General features: G+C 34.3%; 1 protein-coding gene across 1 annotated transcript in view; it reads left to right on the top strand.

Moving 5' to 3' along the window:
- Positions 1-22,833, top strand: part of LOC126979911 (protein Wnt-10a) — a 56,289-nt gene that overhangs the window by 24,602 nt on the left and 8,854 nt on the right. Inside the window, exon 3 of the mRNA XM_050829503.1 lies at positions 7,997-8,286. Within this exon, the coding sequence (XP_050685460.1) occupies positions 7,997-8,286 (290 nt within the window). The remainder of the gene's footprint in view (positions 1-7,996; positions 8,287-22,833) is intronic.

Raw genomic sequence — 22,833 nt, forward strand, 5'->3', positions numbered from 1 at the left:
GTTAGTTTATCAATTATTGAAGCTATTGTGACTTTCAAAGTTAGCTCTTTTCTAATATATATCTAACAACATGTGCATTAATTCTCTTAGTATTTTTTTTTAATCGAAAAAGAGTGACCTCGCTTATGGTCTTATAAGTCTCAAATGATCGGTTAGATGCTCCGTCGGAATTTCTTATTATTTGTTTTTCATATGATGGTTTAAATATTAGAATCACATTACTTACATTATCACATGTTCATACTGTGCTCTTTAGTTTTTGATTTATGTAATAAAAAAGTTGTCAAGACGCGCCAAGTAGCATTTCCAGGACCCAAATATAATTTATTTTTTCATATAACTCGTTGGTGAAAAAGAAAATAAAAAAAAATACCTAACAACTCATGAGCATACAAAAGAACGAATTTATTTTTTCCATAACAGTAAGCACGCTACAGTCGACCTTAACTTGAATCATCGAAATCGATCAATCGAGCGTGCTATAAATCGCAACTTATCGATACTATCGCGTCTCGAGCCATCAGCAAATATAAATTTGTCACCGGTCACTCGGCAACTCGATGTGGAGTTTATAAATAAACAATTCAGCCCTACATGGCCTTTCTGCCGTAACATTCTTTCGATGATATGATTGACGTTTCGAAATTATTTTATACGCTGCACGCATTCTTCTTGCTGGAATTATGCGTTGTTTTAAGCTAATTAATTGTACTTTAATATAGGCTGACTGATTTAGGAATCTAAATCCAATCTGCAAACGTTTTGTAGATTTTACAAATAATTTTTCTTAATTCTCATACTCCTTTTTCTTCTTTTTTTAGGGTCTTTTCACTTATGAAAGTTGATAATCAGCTTTGGAATTCATTCCTATCACCAGCGAGACGAAACAGTTGTTGTAGAACAGGAGGTAGCAGGAAGCAATTTTTCTCTACTCCTGGATGTTCCGTAGCCAGGATTTCTTCTTCTCCTTGCATCACGATCAGCTGAACCGTATATGTATTTGAGCTCTTGCACTTCTTGGTACTAAGCATTATTTTACGGATTGTATGAATACTTTTCGAATGTCAGTAAATTACAGAAAAATATAAAACGGTGCATCAATATAACTGATTATGCGATTATATTAATTAAAACAAGGGCTCAAGTCCAAAAATAAATATTGTCAAAGTAATTAGGTACCTATAAATACAGTATAAGCTTTTATTTCAATAAGATATAATCACAAAACGCATCTCAAAATAAACCAGCTCGAATCAACCATATCGCGCCGTCAATTAGACTGTGCGCAGCCCTAATCGATATAGATAAAATAATCATTGTATTAATCACTCGATACAATCGAATTAATTTATTCGATGCTCGCATCGATTTATCAGGTTTTAGAACTGGCGTTGTCAGAATGTATGTTAGATATTCGTGGTTGTTGGTTCAACTTTCTCAAACGACAATCATAAAAATAGACAGCATGTTTTTGCACTTTAACTTTATTCAAACCGATATATTGTTGCTTAAAAAGGTACCTTAATATCCTATATAACTATAAAGGTAGGGTAAGAATTCCTAAGTGCGTCATAATATGGACTCCAATATATATCAAAGGACCGTCCAAATTGGTGACACTTTGGTCGCTTCGGATCTGGCGCTTGCATTGCACTCAAAAATTTTAAACATTCGGTGTATACCAGCAATTGAAAATGTCTCAACTAGAATTTTTATTTGTACTTCAATGGTGATAAAGACTAAGTGACGTTACTAAAGAAAAACAAAGACGGTAATAACTTACAAAACAATGCAAGAATGTTCCAGACCAGTGGGAGCCTCTTTTGCACAGAATACCGGCTAGATTATAACCACAACGGCGCCTTTTTCTGCCGTGAAGCAGTAATTGGGTTTTTGAAAAAAATTTTTTTTTGTGATAAATGGAAAGATTGTATATTAGTTTTATAACAAAACTATTTTTTTTTCGCAATAATTCAAAAGTTATTTCAAAATAAAAATAAAATTTTGAATCCAGTACCGAAGACACGCCGACAACTCCCGAACAAACCCGAGCGCGTGTGACGTCATAATGTTAGTTTTCACTCATTGCAGTTGATAGAAAAATAATAAATACAGTGTTTTGATCTATTTAATTTTGTTGTCATTATTAAATATTTAAATTTATATTAAAAATGTCGAACCTCAAAAGTTATCGTTCTTGTTTTGTACCATTATGTAAGAATACTAAAAAGGCAACTCCTGATAAAATGTTTTTAAATGTTCCCCAAGATGACAAACGTTGAAATAAATGGTTTCAAGCAGTGCACCGTGATAATCCCCAAACAAAATCGAATTTTTTTTGTTGTGAAGATCATTTCGATGTAAGTATTTCTTAATACCATTTTTATTAATTATTATTTATCTAAGTATATAAATCAAATAATTATTATATATTTAAGTAAAGTTCAGTAAATAATATGAATAATAATAATAAAATGAATAAGCTTTACTCCGAACTCGGTGTTCTGGACATACCCGTCCTTTCACAATACAAATATTATTTTTACGACTTAGTTGAACATAACCTATAGCTTTGTCGCCGTAACTCTCACGCGATGCTCTGCAATTTATGAAATAAATAATTATATTTAATGTAATGGAGAATAAATAATTAAATATTTTCATTTATTATATTATTTTTTAACAAACTTACCTTGATGCCTTGGCACCTCGAACTTCAGCAGAAATAAACCGAACGTCATTTTTTAAAAAATCGGTGATCATAAATATATCAACATCAGGAATATTATCAGACTTTGCCTTAATAAATCCTTTATCACACATAGCTAATCGAAACCAACTAACAACTCGTATTTTAGCAATAAATTTTTAATATTATTGTCTAGACACGTGTAATAGCCGTAAACGCTGTACTGTTATTAAATAGCTATAACATTATGACGTCACAACTATGGTGACCAATCATGGCGCGTTTATAGTCACGTGATTTTTATTTAAATTTCATCAATTTTTAATTGTTTATAATTAATTGAAAAAAATTTTTTTTGAAGTTTTTGCATTAAATATCAATATTATTAATAATAAAGTTTTAAAATACATAAAAAAAATCAATAATTTTTTTTTTTCAAAAACCCAATTGTAAGGATTATTGTGTTTCGGTCGGAAGGGCGCCGTAGCTAGTGAAATTACTGGGCAAACGAGACTTAGCATCTTATGTCTCAAGCTGACGAGCGCAATTGTAGTTCCGCTCAGAGTTTTTGTGGTTTCTCAAGAATTCTGAGCGATTGCATTGTAATGGACAGGGCGTATCAATTACCATCAGCTGAATGTCGTGCTCGTCTCTTTTATTTGCATTTGTATAACATGCAAATATACAAGTCCAAATTATCCGATTGGTAACGCTATCTCTTTCTTTTACTATAATTTAAAAAGTATAGATGCAATTATTTTTTAACCTCCCGCTTCCCGCACCCTTTCCCCTCATCCTTAGACATGCCGCGCCAGTAGTCTAATGAGACTCACTGCGAATGTGTCTCCCAATTACGCAGATATTAGTAACTAACTAATAAAAAATAAATAAAATCATTTGAAAATTTACTAAGCTTATTTACAACAAGCCCTGCATTCGAGTTTAGAGGTATTCGATAATACACAAATAGTTTCTGCACACCACAACTTGGCGCTAAAGGCATCGCTGTAATACAAATTCAGCCTGTACGAATAAACCTAATTAAAAAAAATATGTCAAATATTACAGTCAAAGAATCTAAACTCTTAGCTCTCAATGTATATACATAAACGTTTGCCGGGTCATCTAGTTAATATGTATAAGTAGAAGCACTAAATAGCACTATGAATAAGATACAAAGTACTTATAGAACATATATGTGTAAGTAATGTATTAACTCAACAAGCTTTGATAGAAAGCCTTAATTAAATACAAGAAGTTTATTCAAGACACTATTAGATTACACAAAATATATTGCTCGTAGTATAAGGAAAAGAATTCCGCACATTCATCAATTGCAGATAGCCTATAAAAACCAGGAATCGAATCGGCGAGCAGGTGGTCGAACGCCCACAGCACTTTAATTGCCTCTTAAAGCATTACGGCTCTTAAAATCGTTTTAATACCAACAGCCATTCAGTCTGCACAATGAAATAGCGCGGATAGAACATAAGCCTGCAAGAATTACAAGCGACAATTAACCTAACATAACCCAAGTCAGATGCAAATCCCCTATCGTTCTCTTTATGGTAAAAAGATTACATTGTCCAAGGGCAATAGCTTATCTTCGCATCTAGAATGGCCTAGGAGTTTAATTTATCGCAATAAAATAGATAAATGGATGTCCGTTCCGCGTTCCTTGGTATCGCTTGGCGGTAACGCGAAAGACTAGCTTGACAGATACGGTATAAGATATGCGACGTCTTCGAACTCAATATAAGATTTAGAGCGAGCTGTTTGACTTCCTATTGATATCATTGAAGAAATAAATAAGTCAGCTTATAACAAGTTAAACCAATGTGCTAACATTTTCCGTATGGTCGGCAGAATTTAAAATATCAACATACCAGTGGGAGGCTCCCTTGCACATAATGCCGTCTAGATTATGGGTACCAAAACGGCGCCTATTTCTGCCGTGAAACAATAATATGTAAGCATTCGGTCTGTAAGGCGCCCTAGCTAGAGAAATTACTGGGCAAATCTGAAGTAACATCTTATGTCTCAAGGTGACGAGCTCAATAGTAGTGCCACTCAGAAATTTTGGGTGGTTGGTTGGATGGGCAGGGCGTATCAATTACTATCAGCTGTACGTCCTACTCGTCTCATTCCTTATTTTTATAAAAAAAAATACTAATGCAGTCCATCAGTCTTTTTCAGTACCGCTAAGAAAGCATATTCTTATTCTTCTTCTTATGCAAAACATCGTAATATGTATAAACGGTCGTCAACGCAAAGTAGAAGATATTTTCTGTGGGCATTTACTTTATAGAAGTTGCTTAGATGTGATTGTTACAAATAAAAATACATTTATATTTTGTATCTTAATAAAAAATCTCGGCAATAAACGAAAAAGATATCAATTTGCATTGACAAAATTTGGCTTTAGTGCAGGCCTTAAATCTGCTTGGCCACGAATCTACTGATTTACGCAATGTTACCATGGAAAATTCTGTCACTGCTTGTTCTAGAGATTTCTCGTTCTGGCCATTATATGTAATCTAAAGGAAATCTGTCCTGGACGAGAGTCAGTCTTCAGCTCGTATATTAACCAGAACGTTGACTTCCAGATAGGCTTGAGTTTGTGCCTTAGTTACAGAGTCTTACTGAAAGGTACAAGGTTCATTTTTAAAATGCATATTGCTAAAAAATTTCATAACACGATCTTATACAGCCTCTTCATAAACTTTGGCTGAAGTCTTCACTCCTTTTTCAACCACGACGGAAGCAGGAAGATGACCGTGTTGCGTTTTTCCAACAACTTTCGAAGCTTCTTTGGAGCTATTAGCGTACACGTTGTCATTTTGCTTTAGGCTCCTTTATGACAATAAGGGACTAGACGATGATCATGGTAATGATGTGATGATGGTAATTAATACGCCCTGCCGATTACAATGCAGTGCCAATCAGGATTTTTGAAAAACTAAAAAATTCTGAGCTGCACTACAATTGCGCTCGTCACCTTGACACATAAGATGTTAGGTGTCATTTGCTAAGTAATTTCACTAGCTCTCTTCAGACCGAAACACGATAATGCTTACACATTACGACGACCTGTATAGCCGAGTGGTTAGCGATCCTACTAAGCTAGAGGTCCCGGGTTCGAATCCCGGTTGATGCAAGCATTTATATGATGAATATGGATGTTTGTTTCCGAGTCATGGATGTTTATATGTATTTATGTATGTTTAAGTAAGTATATTGTATTAAATATATCCTTGTCGTGCAACCCATAACACAAGCTATATTAATTTGGGGCAAGATAATTTGTGTAAGAGTGTGTCAATATTATATTATGTTACTGCTTCATGACAGAAAAAGGTGCCGTTGTGGTACCCATAATCTAGCCAGCATCCTGTGTAAAGGAGCCTCCCACAAAAAGGTAATGTTTTTCAATGATTGTGATTTTTTTTTCATTAGTGACACGAATATTTCTGTTCTTTTCACACACGTATCGGGAGAGCAAGCATTTTGATCAAACCACTCTATTTAACTGTGGGGATTGATTTTGGGCCTTATATATCGTATACAAGGTGCACCAAGCTTCGATTCTTTTCTGATGATATGCGAAAGAGTCCTAGCGAGAATCTGTATTACTCGCAACACTTTTTTTTCCTTAAGGTACTTCATCGAATTTAAACAATATTAACAGCATTTTTAGTTCTAATTATTATGTGTTATATTTATCGACCGTAACATTTACGAACATGTATCTCATACCTGGCTTTACAAGGTCTTGAATATGACCCACGGCCATACCCACTTTGTGCAAGGCAATCACTGCAATTCTGTTTTCTTCAATATCCTATCCTATTAATGTGAACATTAACCAGAGAAAAAAAAAGGAAATTTATTGAACTAGGCGAAATCCATAATTACTTCTTAATAATATTAGCACAGATAACCAAGAGCACAGCTAAAATAAATTTAATAATGACTAACAGAATAAGATATAGCAAGAGATAGATTTTTATCACTATGGCTAAGAAACTCTTATAAAAAAATAAAAATACCTTAACGACGCAACGTAAACTTGCAATAGTTGATAATTTTACCGATTTTATAGCTTTCATTTCCATATCATTAAAAGCTGATTCTATAGCTTCAGAAATTATCCCATCTTATACCTCACATGAATTAATAAAATTTATATAGACATCAATGCGTTGATAAAGTCATACTCTACCCGGAAAGTTATAAATAACATATATTATTTTTTCTTTTCAATGTCTGAATGATTGGTCTCTATTCACAAATTAATAAATTTATTTCTACAACTCATTCTCAATCATGACGGTAGATCTGTGAAACGGAATGAGGAACAATAAATTGTCATTATAAATAAAATAAAAGATTTAACAATTATTTTATTTTATGGGACAGGAGGACTAAAGAATTAGGGACTGATGGTATGTGATGCAAAAATGTTTTTTTGGAGAGGAAGTAAATACATTTACTTACTGAAGACCCCAAAACGGGGCCCATATGTTGGACTAAAAACCTTCTCTATGTTGTCAGCCGTAAAGGCTTTAACAGCGACATAGGACGTGAGCTATGGAGGCCCCAAATACTACGCAAAAACAGTCGCGGGCGACTCTTAAGGAGACTCGAACCTCGGACCGGCTTTGTACTTGTTGGGATCTCAAATGTATGCTAGAAGCATATAATGCAGATAACATGCAGGAAAATTATTTAATGGTTGGTTTAATTTGATAAAATACAATAATGTCTTACTGTATAGCATTGTATATAGTAAAATGGAGTATTGCTGTGATGACAGCAATACTCCCTTTTACTTTACAGAGATGTCTCACCCAGCTCAAAACATTTGACCGCGTGCAATGGAGAGCAGCTCGACTTGTCGAGGATCCCCTGTTCTGTGAACAGCTAGATTGCTTTGCGTTGCGTAGAGACGTCGCTTCATTATGTGTCTTCTACCGCATTTATCACGGGGAGTGTTCCAAAGAGCTGTTTCACCTGATTCCTGCCGCCGAATTCAACCTTCACACGAATCTTTCTTCCACGTACAATCAAGTTTCCTTGTGTTTCCAGAACGATACGACATGGAAAGCTTCAAAAATACGCGTACACATTTTTTAAAACGGTAACGCTCCTGTGGTTCCTTTGGTTTTAAACCAGTGACCTGTACGCATTTGTTGTTTTTTGTACGCACGCATTGTTTGTCCTCCTTTTCCATAAAACAAAACAGTTGTACCAACCTAACCCACATAATCTTAATAATTAAATATAGTAAAGGTTTTTTAATTTTAGGTTTCCGCGAAGCAGCGTTCTTATACGCTCTGACAGCAGCGGGTGTGGCCCACGCGATAGCTCGCGCCTGCGCTCAAGGTCGTCTGGTCTCCTGTGGCTGCGACCCTCTCGGGTACCGAACCTCCCTCGACTCCCGGGGGAGGGCGCGACCCAACAAATGGGAATGGAGTGGCTGTTCCCACAACCTGGCCTACGGTGTGGACTTCTCTAGGAAGTTTCTGGATATACGAGAAAAAGTGGACGATTTGCAGTCGAAAATAAACGTGCACAATAACAACGCGGGACGTTCGGTACGTTGTTTTAAAGATATAATAACAACGCGTGGCTGCAGATTACTACTACTATAATACTTTATTAGTCACTTTTGGTTTACCAACCCTGCTATAATAGCACTTGCAACCGTCCCAGAATAAAACATTAGAGAGTATTTTAATCGTCATGAAACCTTTCAAATACTGTATTTTACAAATTAATCGTAATAACATATAAAAAAAATGATTCTTATTTCATGTTATCTCTGTGGAAGTCATGTTTGATAGCTATTTGCTTCGCCACAGTAAAATGGTAACGAACATGCCTATCTCACCAAAGAGGATTTTAAACCCAAAATTAAAACTAATGTGAGAAAAAAATTGTTAGCTACTCTTTTCATAAAATTTATGAAACATACCAAAAGAACATTGCACTAAAAGTAAAAGGTACAAATCCACAAGTCAAGATTTACTCAAGTAAAGATTTGTCTCTAGTTACAGTAGAAATCTATACTCACAACTAATTTGCCATCAATTAGATACAGGACGAATATTTTATCCACAATTGAATAGATGAATCTATTTCCTTTGATGTACAAAGATGGAAAAGACGCCACTTATCTCAAGACCTCTCCAATTTACTTTATTAGAAGCGCTGCAGCTTGACGCTGTTTCTGGGGGGTGAATACTAAATTAATGATCAATTCACAATTGGTACAAAACGGGAAACCAATATGTGGATTGTTTAACGTCCATATTTTGTATTTGGTTCTTCGCCAATAATGGTAATAAGAAAAGGCTGAATTTGTAAAAGTTTTTGTAGCGCTATTATTAATATTGTATATTGAGCTAGACTATTCTTTTCATGAGAGTACCACAAGGGCTTATTCTTGGACCGCTCCTATCCATAATAATTTACATAATTGATGATGATCTTATTAAATGTATTCAAACAACCATTCTTATAGCTATATTTGCCCAAAACTATTTGTAACTAAAAGTGACTCTGTATCTTGAACAGTATTTAAGGTACATTTAAACCTCCAACTGTGTAAGAAGACACTAAAGCCATTTATCCTTAATTAGTTCTACTCCCAATGTAGAAATGCTTCTAGAACTTCAGAGAATGAACTTTGAGCACATGAATTGAAGACAATAGATTAACTTACAAACAATACTTAAAAGAAAGGTGAAACATCTATGTATCTAGAATAAACTTCATCGCTTAGAAAATTGCATTCAATAATCATTTGATTATCATACGGAACTCTCCATGCCAAGCTATAGGATAATATTATGATAATTGAATACAAACAACTGTAAAATACGTGAGATATACTAAAACGCATGGGTGGTCAAATCCCTTTATAATCTTAAAATATACATCTATATTACTCTGCACTGCACGTGGGCATAAAATATTAATTTAATCGATTGATTTTTATTACTGTTGAAGTTATCAACTACTAATATCGCTAATTGAAGGTGTTTTTTAATCCGCTTAATGTTGATGAGGTAATCTAATTTATAATATGTTATGGCCTTAGGGCACTATAATTCTTTGCCAATAGAAAAAATGGGCAAATGGCTAATCTGATGTAAAGTACATATGCGCTGTTGAAGGACATTTGTTTTACCAGCCGTCGTACAGATGCTTTGCCGGGTGTTTCCCGGCCTTCGAGGCTAGAGTATGCTATGTGATCACAGTAACATTCTCCAACACCAGAGCAATCACAGGAGCGTTTCTGGCTTTTTAGAAATGCGTACGCACTTTTTGGATTAAATATTTCCAAGTCTCCCGTAATTCATTCCACGAAGTATCTGTTCGGGGCAAGTAAATTGCATTGCGAGGGCTTGCAAATCTCATAATTGTGAAATTGCCATGATTCTGGAGAAATTTTAAATAATATACATTTTTCAAAATCTTAATAAGGACTGACTAAGGGTAATCCCTTAAATTTATAAAGGGATTTGTCACATTCTTCTACATCTGTGTGACGTCAACATTGACGAGATCCCTTTTGACAGGAAGGCGATATAAACACATCGCAATTAAGATTTGGAGCCTGTTACTTGAACTACTTCCTTTAGTATATATCAAAACAGGCACAAGATGATTTTTCGAGTTAACTTATTGATTTGGCTGTAGCAAAATGACAAGGTTGAATCAAATCTTATATACAAAATATTATATGGACCATATCGAGAAAGGTCTATGACAGACCAAACTATTCAACAAATATAGTTGGTTCTGTTTGCACACATACTGGAGTTGAAATTAGCTACCTTTTCAATTTCCCTGTTGTTACAGAGGCGATAACAATCAATTGCGCCTTATTGAACTTGAATTTTATTGTTATTATAAATTTTACGAAGCATATCATGCTTATGATGCATCTTTGTATCAAGAAACAACAGAGCTTTTCATGATTCTGTTGATGCTTGGTTGTTGGTGAGGTGATGTATCATATAATTTTGTAAATTTCTATTTTTACAATAATTAGGTTACCTTGCATGTTAAACCCTAGAAAATTATACAGAAATCACCTTGAAGCTTAAAGCAGATCCATGGGTTGCCTCAACCCCTTCCCATCACGTGAGCCTCTTGCCCGTTAGCCCCTCCCACATACTCGTACCAAAAAACTCTAATATTACGAAAATAATGGCCAGTGAATTTTCTAGAATAATGATCATGCGCTCTACTCTTTCCGCATGAACGGTAAACAAAAAAGAAATGTTTTCTTGGCTAAGAGAAGAATAGTCCTCACGACCACTACGATTCATTTCGGATTTCTTGTATCCTTTACGCAGCCATTGTACAGCATCTTCAAAGATCATCTGCTTCTATGAAGGTTCTATGCATTGTGCGAGAAAGATTCAATGAATTTCGGGATTCATATCCTTCCAGTTCCTTTTAGTGATGAGCACAATGGATGCTCTTAGGATGTGGCAAGGTGTCTCTCCCTATTCGTGACAGAATTTATTTCATCTCGGAGACTTTACGGACTGAAGGTATGTAGATATTTGTATACTCTACAGAAGCCAAATATTATTCTATTTATTATTTCTGTTGCCAAACTTCTGGATCGCTCTGAAGTTGCAAGTCATTTTGCGCAGAAACACTAGCCTCTGAAACCCTATTTGTTGCTACATCACAGTTATGCGCAGCAACATCAGAGACAACTAGAAATTTAGCGAGGATAAAAATGTACACTTATCTTGTCTGTGTTTTATGAGAACACCCTCTCAGAGTATTTTGGCTCAAATTAGTTAAGGTTGGCCATTCAATAAAAACCATAAATTAATTAGTAGTAAATATAACAACTTCGCAAAACATTCAATGAATGATAAAAGACGAACAAAAAACAGAACTAGTAATTAAATAGTAAACAGTGACGGTGTCCGTCAAATGAATCTGTCAGTTAGTGATACGCATTGTCCGTCAGCTAATCTCGTGCTGGAATAGTTAAGCCACCAAGCCTGCCGTTCTAGCTTATTCCTAATTTAATAGCCTGTTATAATAAACATGTCATGTTTAAGACAATGTTTCTACTTCATGTCATACGTGAGTATTAGAATTAGAATGTCTAATATTATTGCCTTAATGTTTTTTGTTAATATCATTTAGTTAAATTTATTAGCTGTAAATGACAAGCTTTATGATAGGGCTGACTTTTTTATCCATAAAAATATACGTATATTTTGACTCGCCTGTTTTAGATGGATATAAATAAATACATTTAAGTTTTGGGTATCAGTATATGTGTAGATTCTATCAATAAATAAATTTAAGGACACACAACCTTTGAATATATTTTTGCGTTGCCGGTGCCTCCTAGATCAAAGGCAATGGCTCTTTGCGCAACCGACACTCTATATATACCGATATATTATATTAACAAAATATGTTAGACTAGCCGTAAAAGAGGAACAGATAGACAGACAAATTTACTATCATACCTATATTTTTTTTAATGTATGAGGGATCAGAGATGCGTTGCCGACCTTTAAAGTTAAGTTGGACGTATGCTCTATTCATGTAGGTTGCTTCCAGAAAGTGGATGTGCGAGGCAAGAAATTTGTGCGACACGCGCAATTGTAGAATGCTAATAAAATCACCTAATAATACCTAACGTCTTATGTCTAAAAGTGACGAGCGAAACAATTGCGACGCTCAGAATTTTGGGTATTTCAAAAACCTTGCGTAGCACTTAATTGTAATGGGCAGGGCGTATCATTTAGAACGACAACACATTTGAGGTGAACGTATTGCTAGTCTCGCATTGAGGTAAAATAAACAACTAGAGTCACAATCACCATCTAAGGTCGTCAAAAAATGTCCGAGCGGCGTTGTATATACGTATATTACATTAACTTATATAAAAAACCAATAAAATATTCAATCAAATTAACACCTTATTTAGTGACAGTAATGTTGAAAGTAGTCCTTTGCGTGGCATTGTATTCAAAGCGCGGTCGAAACACAACTGAACGAAAAGCTTTGCCTAATAGACGCATAGGCAGAGTTTTTCTATAGACAATTTTTGACCGACCTTGTGAGTCTAGTTGTTTATTGTACGTTAATGAAGTCTCGTTAATTTTTATCATAAAAAATAAATAAATAAATAATAAACTAAAATCTAGGTGGCCAAAATCGCACATGCGTCCTTGATTATTACATAAGTGTTAACAGAAAAATACTTATTCACGATTTAACATGATTTATCTCTACCACGGAATTTAGCATCCATTAAACGGACCGGGTTTTATAGCCCTTGCAACAAAGAAATAGGAACAAATCATTTGATTCGTATATATAACTTAATTGTGTGGCAAGAGTGAGGTAGTTAATTTATATTGTGACTGAGAATGGCGATTGATGTTGACATTTATGGCGTGGTAATTACATCTCTCAATTCCTATTAGATATTTATTTATTACGATGACTGTTTTGACTTTCATTTTATAACACACTAGGTGTTAACTACGACATCGTCCGCTTTTACCAGTGTAACCATATTAGTTGGTGATCCTATGCTGCCATGTGTGCATATAATATATACAAAACAATAATTATAATATTATATCTCTCATCTTAGAGACAGCGGTCGTAAGACATTGTTTTACGTTCGACCGTTTTTAACTTCAACTTACTTTGCAAATCCGACTACTACGAAAAAGTCTTTTCATTTTTTTGGTTAATAGCCTATGAGACTCAGAAATAATGTGGATTTATAACAAATTTGTTTTTTTATGGAAAAAGGAATCATAGGAATCATAGGACCGTTGCCGGCCTTTAAGGAAGTTGTACGCTCTTTTTTTGATGGTACCCATGTCGTATCGTCCTGGAAACATCGCTCCACAGCTTTGTAGTACGAGGGAGAAAGCTCCTTGAAAAGAGCACTGTGGAGAACCGCCACACATCCAGATGGTGGGGATTATGTCCTGATTTGTTGCGTGTCGTGCGAAGGTGGAATTTGGTGGCTTCCTGCCACAGGTGAAACAGCTCTTCGGAACACTCCCCGTGATAAATGCGGTAACGCCGTAGTAGTAACGCCAACGCAAATGTTTCATAATATCTATCATCTTTTGGCGAACAACATCAGACCGCAGCAGGGTTCAATTCTAGGACCAGTTGATCGCAAAAGAGAGACAATTTCAACACAAAGTTATAAGGCAAAAGAATATTAATAACATATAAAATACGTTCTGACATTAGCTCTATTAATTGACAACATAAAAGCAACATTGTAGATGAATTAACACAAGGACCACACTGGACGGTCATAAAATGTCTAAACTTAAAATATACCAGCTTTTATGTCATAAAATGAATGGGTAGTTTTTTGCATGGCTACTGAATTGGTTGGTTTTAATGTAAGTTTCTAATTGATATCGTTAATTTTATTTATTTATAGCCGATTATAGTAGGCGAGCCCATGTCGTTTTTTTTAGTGAATGAAACTTACAATGAATCGTACTGGTCTTCTGATGGTTACTATCAAACTCTTGCAACACCAGAGGAATCGAAGGAAGTACGTGTTCTGAGAGTTGCCAACTGCAAAAAAAAATACTAGGACAATTTTTCTTATGAAATATTGATTTATTTTGACCTTATAACCGCTACCTAATTTATTATAACAACATCATTTAATGTACAAGAACTTTGAAGAATATTCCACTATTACAATTTAATATTAACCACGAAAAAAATATGTGAAATGGCGGGAAATGATCGAAGCATTTAACACAAATTACAAACGCATTCCAAATTTGAATTAAAAAATTAAAAATTGTAAACAAAAATTATGGTCTGTCTGACCATAACTTTTAGTTATTAGTTACATAAATAATAATATGTTTTATAGAACATATCTACTATTTGATATAGCAATATAGATCGTTTATGGTACGATGCTTTACATGTACAACTAATAATTTTTAAATTTTTGCATTGCTGAAGAGCAAAATTCTTGCTCATTTGAAAAAACTGTACTAAGCGAAACGAGTAGGCTCTAACAGTTAAGCGAAGGTTTTAAGAGAGAATAAGTTTAATATTCTCAATAATTGTCAAACATACTTATACTCTAATAGCTACACAGAATTAATCCGCCGCAACTACAAATTTGAATTAAAATCATAGTGTAATATTTAGTTGTATCACTTAATAACTTCATTAAGTAACCGCGCGCTATCAAGAGGGGAATTATATAGAAAATAACGATGGCGGTGGTCGAGACCTCACACTTGACTATTGTTCCGATTGCATTCTAATATTTTATTTTGTAGGCATATAATTAACAGCCCCCCACTGAGATTTGAGTTGGACACGCTCGACGTAATAACCCGCGATGATATTTATATTAATGTCAAAATAAAGTCGGCCTCATTTACACCGGCGCGTAATGGAACGAACAATAATAAAGTGAAATGTTTTGTTGAATTTATCTCAAATCTCTCTGTATTAATTCTAAAACACATTTTTTTGCTTATTTTCACGCGAAATACAGGATATCCCGAAAAAGTCAAAGAAAGATTAAATGATATATTATAATCACTATGAATGTATTCTAATCAGAAAGTTGAATGGAAATTTTTAATTGACCGGAGACATTTAAATAAGTTGTGCCAGACAGCCCATACAATAACAGTGATGTCTTTCATATTTATTGCACGATTAATCAATAAAATTTTCTTAATATTTCCTGACAATGTTGACAAGTATAGAAAAAAATTATACACACGCAATACCAAAAGTGCAAAACGAATTTTTATAATCTACAGTGACATATCTAAATCATCTCATTACAAACATGTATTCAAAAAAGTAAGGTTGTGATTCATGTATTATAGTAGAAAACCAAATTTTTCCTGTATTCTTGAACCACAATAACTATTCACCAGTAATATATGGTGTCTTACATTTCGGTGTAAAAGAGGCCAGATTTTGTGAGCGGTGCTATAAAAGATCTCTCATCTCGACCCACACAAAATTAGGCACCACATTAGAGAGCCAAGGTGATAATTACGTTACAAAAAATCTATTCGATGACTTAATATTGGGTTATTTGTACTTCAGGTGTTCTCCGGTGTATTCAATTTGTTTATTCGAACTTTTAAACAATTTTAATTTATACATAGCAATGAGTTTTATAATTGATAAATATATACATTACATTATTAATTTTACTGCACAAGCGATTAACATCTTTTTTAACTAAACATAATATCATTTTGGAGGAACAAAATGGTTTCCAAAAAGGAAAATCAACAACTTTAGCGTGTTTTTCGCTAATAAAAGAAATATCGGAATGCATGGATACAAAAATTCCAGTAACATCAGTATTTTTTGATATGAGCAAAGCTTTTGACAATGTTTGTCATGAAAAACTATTAGATAAATGCGCTCAATATGGTATTCGAGGTCTAGCAAATGTCTGGCTTAAAAGTTATCTTTCAAACCGTACTCAATACGTTGAAATTGCTAAATTAAATAATAAACAAGAAGTAATACCTTATCGATCAGAACTTAGACTTAAAACAAAAGGTGTACCACAAGGAAGTATATTGGGTCCACTTCTATTCATAATCTACATAAACGACTTACCTAGCATTACTACTAATAACTGTACTCTTTTTGCTGATGACATCTCTATTGTAATTAAATGTAACAATGAATTGACATATGATATAGAAATTAATAAAACAATAAAGGACACAATTGAATGGCTTACTGAAAATAACCTGACTGTAAATATAAAAAAAAAAAACAATGTATATGCAGTATTATAATAAGAATGGGAAAGGAAAAGATATTAATGTTAATTATCATAATGAGAATATTAAAGAAGCACAACTTGTCAATTTTCTTGGTATTTCTTTAGACAGCAACTTGTCCTTCAAGTCACATGTTGACAAAATTAGCAAAAAAATTAACCAACATGTATTTGTCCTCAAACGCGTATCAAAAACAATAGGTGAAAAAACAGCGCTAATGGCATATCATGCATTCGTGGTTTCAGCTTTAAGATATGGATTGGTCATATGGGGCAACTCGGTGAGCATAGGGCATTTATTTATTGGACAGAAGAAGTGTCGACCGCTATTTAAAAAATTGAAAATTCTATCGCTGCCATGCCTATACATTTATGAAATAAGCCTATTTGTTCAAAAACATATGTGTGATTTCTATACAATAAAAGCCAGAAGGTTTTAAATACAAGGTATCCAAATAAACTCATAATGCCCTTCTGTAGAACTGCATCTTTTAGTAGAAATTGTTTCAGCATGTCTGTGAAAATATATAATAAATTGCCCAATGAATTGAAAGATTTACCGTTCAAAGTTTTTAAAAGAAGACTGCATCAGTGGTTAACAAATAAGTGCTTCTATAGTTTAAATGAATTTTTCAATACAAAATGAATTAGTCTATTTGATAATAATATATGTAAATTAATATACTTTTATGACATGGAATTTGTTAATATTATACATAGGTACTAAATGAATTATTAAGTTATTTACGTCTCATATTATAATATTATATAAGTATTAAAATTTCATTTTATAAATATTATTGATATCATTGTGAAATCCGACATGTTTCAATATAACAGTACGATTAGTGTTTAGACAATTTTGTAACATATTTTGCATGTCAATTGACGAAACATATTGGATTATCCATTATATTGTTAACACCTTAAGTACAATGTTTCCTGCAAATAAATTTCATTTCATTTCAATGACATGGCTATCATTATGCGGTTTAATATTAATTAGCGTATTGAATATAGGGTGAGCCTTTAGTAAAGATTACTGTTGTTGTATTAAAATAACGATTGCGGGATGATATATTGGGGTCTTAAGTTCTGAGCGTTCAATGGATACAATTTCGTGACGTGATTTCGACAACAAGGTTTTCTGTCACATCTGTAACACCAGTATCGACGACGACCATATAGCCTAGTGGTAAGAGACCCTGCCCACTTAGCTAGAGATCCCGGATTCGAATGACGGTAGATATTTATATGATTAGATGACATTTATATGATGAATATAGATGTTTGTTTCCGAGTCGTCGATGTTTATTTGTATTTATGTATGTTTACATATCTATAACGTATTAAATATATCGTTGTCTTGCACCCATAGTACAGGCTATGCCTAGTTTGGGGCAAAATAATTTGTGTAAAAGTGTGTCAATATTATATTATTATTATTTTATCGAAAATATTTCCTGGAAAAGTGAGGAGCTACATTGAGTGACCACCTCGAAGTCCAGACTTGACTTCTCTCGGCTTCTCTTTATGGGGATTTCCCGGCAATCTAGAGAAAATTCGATTTTATTTAAAAAATATAAAACAACATTAAAATTCACATTTAAAAAAATTAATGAACTGTCTTATTTATAACTCGAATCATTGAATCTCTTTCAATGATTCTTCAAAGCTTTATCTTTATACATAAAAAGTTGGAATAAATGAGTCACTGGTGTGACCTAACGTGTCTATGCACAGAACACTTACAAAACAAAAGAGCAGTTACGTAAATCGTTAAAGATAATTGAATTAAGAGGCTTAGAAGTCAGTGTCAGAGACACTGGCCGCGAGCGGTAATCCCTAGCAATATAAAATATATACGAAATATATTTTTCAATAAATAATACAGGCGAAAAAAACGTTCTATCAGAGGTTATAAAGATACTATTTTTTCTTTTTCTATCGCATATCGAATAAAAAAACGGTGCATTCCCTAAACACATGGTCGAATTTAGTATGGCCGAACCATCGGAAAGTCGGTACTATCCGAGAGTTACAATTTTGCGCGATCAACAATGCGACAATCCATCAAATTTGGTCCGCTACCAGACCGCGTCCGATGGTTTGGCCGTACCAAATCCGATCATGTGTTTAGGCTATAAGACACGATAGAAGTGAAAACTATCAGGGCCAGGTTAATTGAGATCCATAAAGTAATAACAGTTACAATTTATATAATTACAATTGTGTAAATTACTCTCGTAGATTTTCATTCGGCTGACCACGCTCAATAGTTGACTCGAACCGAATCTAACCGAACAAACATGACAGCATAGTTTCATTGAATACTCACAAAATAATACTAATCTTATAGCCATATATGGAAAGCCTGACTATGATACCGATACAAATTTTGAAATATATTCGGCCCTTGATACGGTTGCGAATTCTGTAGTAAAACTAAACCTATGTTCGAAACCTATGGGACGTAAGATTTTTTTTATGAAAATAAGGGACGAGACGAGCAGGACGTTCAGCTGATAGTTATTGATACGCCCTGCGCATTACAATGCAGTGCCGCTCAGGATTCTTGAAAAACCCCAAAAATTCTGAGCGGCACTACAACTGTGGTCGTCACTTTGAGACATGAGACAGAAATTTACAGAAAACAGACCGATACACAGTAATGCTTACACATTACTGCTTCACGGTAGAAAAAGGTGGTGAAAATTGCGTTGATAGATTCATAGCCTAGCTAGCTAGCTAGTAAAAAGCTTATAGAATTGTTAATAAAACTTAACTACATAGTTTCAAAATAATGTGTATTGTATTGACATAACGTAGGAGAAAATATTAATCACAAATAAGAAATATCAAAAGTTTCAACGAATGAGTTCAATATAACGTTCAGACATATACAAAATATATTTGACATAAATTGAGAACGACGCTAAATGAGGCTGGTGGCTTCGACACGGGGAAGGGCGCTGGTGTGAGACGCGACTTGCATCGACACTCTGGCTCCTTCTCATGTCCTAGTTACGTCAGTTGGTGCTGGGGCTGCTGCTTTGAATGCCGAAGACAGCAAGCGTCGCAAATATCTCAGTGAGTCATACATCTTTGTGCCGTTTAGTGTCGAGAGTCGTGGAAAATGTTCTTCATCTTCTCGCCTCAATAAGGCTACTGACAACCCAAGCGCTGGCAACTATTTCGGGCAACGGATCAGCCTAGCTATCCAACGCGGTAGTATGCCAGTAATCTTGGTACGCTTCCACGTAATGATGGTTTTAATTTTATGTAGGCATAGTATTGTAAATATAGTTATAAGATTTGTTTTGTTCGAATAATAACTTATTGAGAACGTGATGAAAAAATAGCCGTATTTCAAATCTTTCAACATATTTCGCTATGGAATTCCGTATCACGCATTGCGGTATTAGTTGTGGTTTATTTGTTCATGGGATTAGCTGCGGCCATCTTAAACCTATTAACGTGAGTAGGTTTGATAGCAGTTTGATTACTTCGATATTTAAACAACTACGACCTTATAAATAAACTTGGTATAAAGTTATACGTGAGAATAAACCAATCATAAGCAAAATATCTATTTGTAAATGTTAAGTATATTTTTGGTTTATTCTCAGCTTTAGCATTATACCAAGATTATTTGTAAGGCCGCTAGAGAATATGTCTATAATAAATAAAAGTCTAATTTTAGAAAAAAATAAATTATAAAAGTGCCGCGCTTTTTACACCATATAATAGTAGAATCATGAACTTAGTATAAGCAGATATTACGTACGACTTTGCCTAAAAACCAAAAACATTTTATTTATCCGATAGCTAACTAAATTTTTGAAACAATAAATATTAATGCTTGAGTTTGTAGGTAGCCTTAGTTTTCAATATATTATGGTTGGGGGGTAACTCTACGGTAATAAATAACATACTGAAAATCTTTTATATTTTTGAGTTATGGAACAAAAAATTTACACAGCATATGCACTCATTACTCCAAATTTTTTTTTTTCAATATGATATCATATTCGCTGATACTTCTACGTTCATACAACATCCTCTGGCATCAAAGTGAAAACGATTTAGGTCATAATTCTAAAAAAGAATTAACAATTCAATAAATTTAATTGCTTGTGGCGGCATCATGGGTCGGGTCGCTCCCTAAAGTATGGCGAAGTGTGCGATGGCTGATACATGTGTCACGCTCGTTAACGGACCCCGCTTTGGGTGTAACTAACTAATATACAAAAATACATCGATTTATATAGTTGTACACTAACTTCGACAGCTAAAACTTGCCCGACCCGTAGTTTTTTATCTACTACCCTCATTTTACTTTTACACCTAAACAAAAACAACGACATCATAGTGTATTCTATTTAAAAGAGCCAACCAAATGAATTAAAATAATTAAGAATTTTAATATAACTAAGTAAATAACATAATGATTTCAATAAGCAAATAAATGTGCTTATTTGTGTGGACTTCAAATAATCAATATTAATTTCAGGCGTTAAACCACACCTTAACCCCGATATGCATTTTTAGTAGACACCATACAGTACATAAAGGCTTCAATTGTAGGTAGGTAAATATTAGAAAGAATTTACCTTTGGTTGAATTATTGTCTTGAACTGTACAAGTTATGACTGTTCTAAGTTTTTTTTTCCGCAATTTCTCAGTTTGTTTTTAATTGAAGCCTTTACCAGCAGAATATTTAAGGGAAAAATCTTAATATAACGTGCAGAAAAGGTTAGGTGAATGATTTTTAGTAATATAAGTATAGGATTGCATTCTTAGCCATGACGTGGCTCAACTCGTTGAGAATGTAACCTCTTATTTGGTGTTGACAATATGACAACGTTACATATTTTTCGATGCCGTCAAATGTAACACAAGCGTCAACCAAATGAAGACCATTCTGTGAAGAGAAGAGAGACAAAATCCCAAAAAAATAACTGTCTAACCTTGTGAATTAAAATGTAATTTACAAGATATCTAAATTAACGAATCATTTAAACAGAGCATATTATATTAAAATGTTATTAATTTTCTGAACAACCTCCAGACAAAGTCACCTCTAAGATTAAACGCGTCAAAATTACACAGTCCAAGCATATTTAATGGGCCATTGGGGATAATAATAGGTCTGTGGTGGCTGTATCATTATTTGACTAGTTTTTGCTACCATTTCTGAACCACTTCTAATGACATCATACTTAGAGTTTACTGAGAAAGTATCCATCAACAATGGATTCATTATTGCCGGATGCGTTGGTAGGTACTAGACTGTTGATTGTTTTAAGTACGTGTTTATAATATTAGCTTTCGATTCGTACTTAATGTCGCCCGTATTGTGAAGTGAAATAGTATTTTGAGTTTTTGTCTGAGGGCTACATCCATACATACATAAAATCACGCCTCTTTCCCGTAGGGGTAGGCAGAGACCACTTCTTTCCGCTTGCTACGATCCTTATATACTTGTTTCGCTTCGTCCACTTTCATTATTCCTTTCATACATGCTCTCCGGTTTAGGGTACTCTTGACCAGGCCTTTTTTCAAGACGTCCCTGCTTTGATCTTGAAACGTCCGCCTAGGTCTACCCCTTCCAACACTTTCATACACACTGGCCTTATACACTTTCTTCGTTAATCGTTCTTCATTCATTCCCTCGACATGTCCAAACCATCTCAGCATACCTTTCTCAATTTTTGTCACAACATCTTTTTTCAGACCACAACGTTTCCTCATCTCACTATTTCTTATCCTGTCACTCAGTTTAACGCCTATCATACTTCTCAACGCTCTCATCGCTCCCATCCATAGACTTATAATATACTAGCGCATAGACCAACAAAGCGTGTGAGAGAGGAGAACATTTTTTTTTATTACAATAAGGGACTAGACGAGCAGGACGTTCAGCAGATGTAATTGATATGCCCTGTCATTCAATTCAGTGCCGCTCAGGCTTCTTAATAAACCCAAAAATTCTGAGGGGCACTACAATTGCGATCGTCACCTTGACACATAGGAGTCTCATTTGCTCAGTAATTTCACTAGCTACGGCGCCCGTCAGACAGAAACACAATAATGCTTACACATTACTGCTTTATGGCCGAAAAAGGCGCAGTTGTGGAACCCATAATCTAGCCCGCATCCTGTGCAAAGAAACATCCAAACTGGTAAATATCTAACGGATATACAGCAAGATAGAATAGGAAAGCGAATCTATTATTTTTGTAGCAATTTTAATTGTCAAGTCGTAAACAGTCAGCCACACTTGGAATTAGTTTATTCGTATTTTGAA

This window comes from Leptidea sinapis, chromosome 4, assembly GCF_905404315.1.
Source record: "Leptidea sinapis chromosome 4, ilLepSina1.1, whole genome shotgun sequence".
Lineage (NCBI taxonomy): Eukaryota > Metazoa > Arthropoda > Insecta > Lepidoptera > Pieridae > Leptidea > Leptidea sinapis.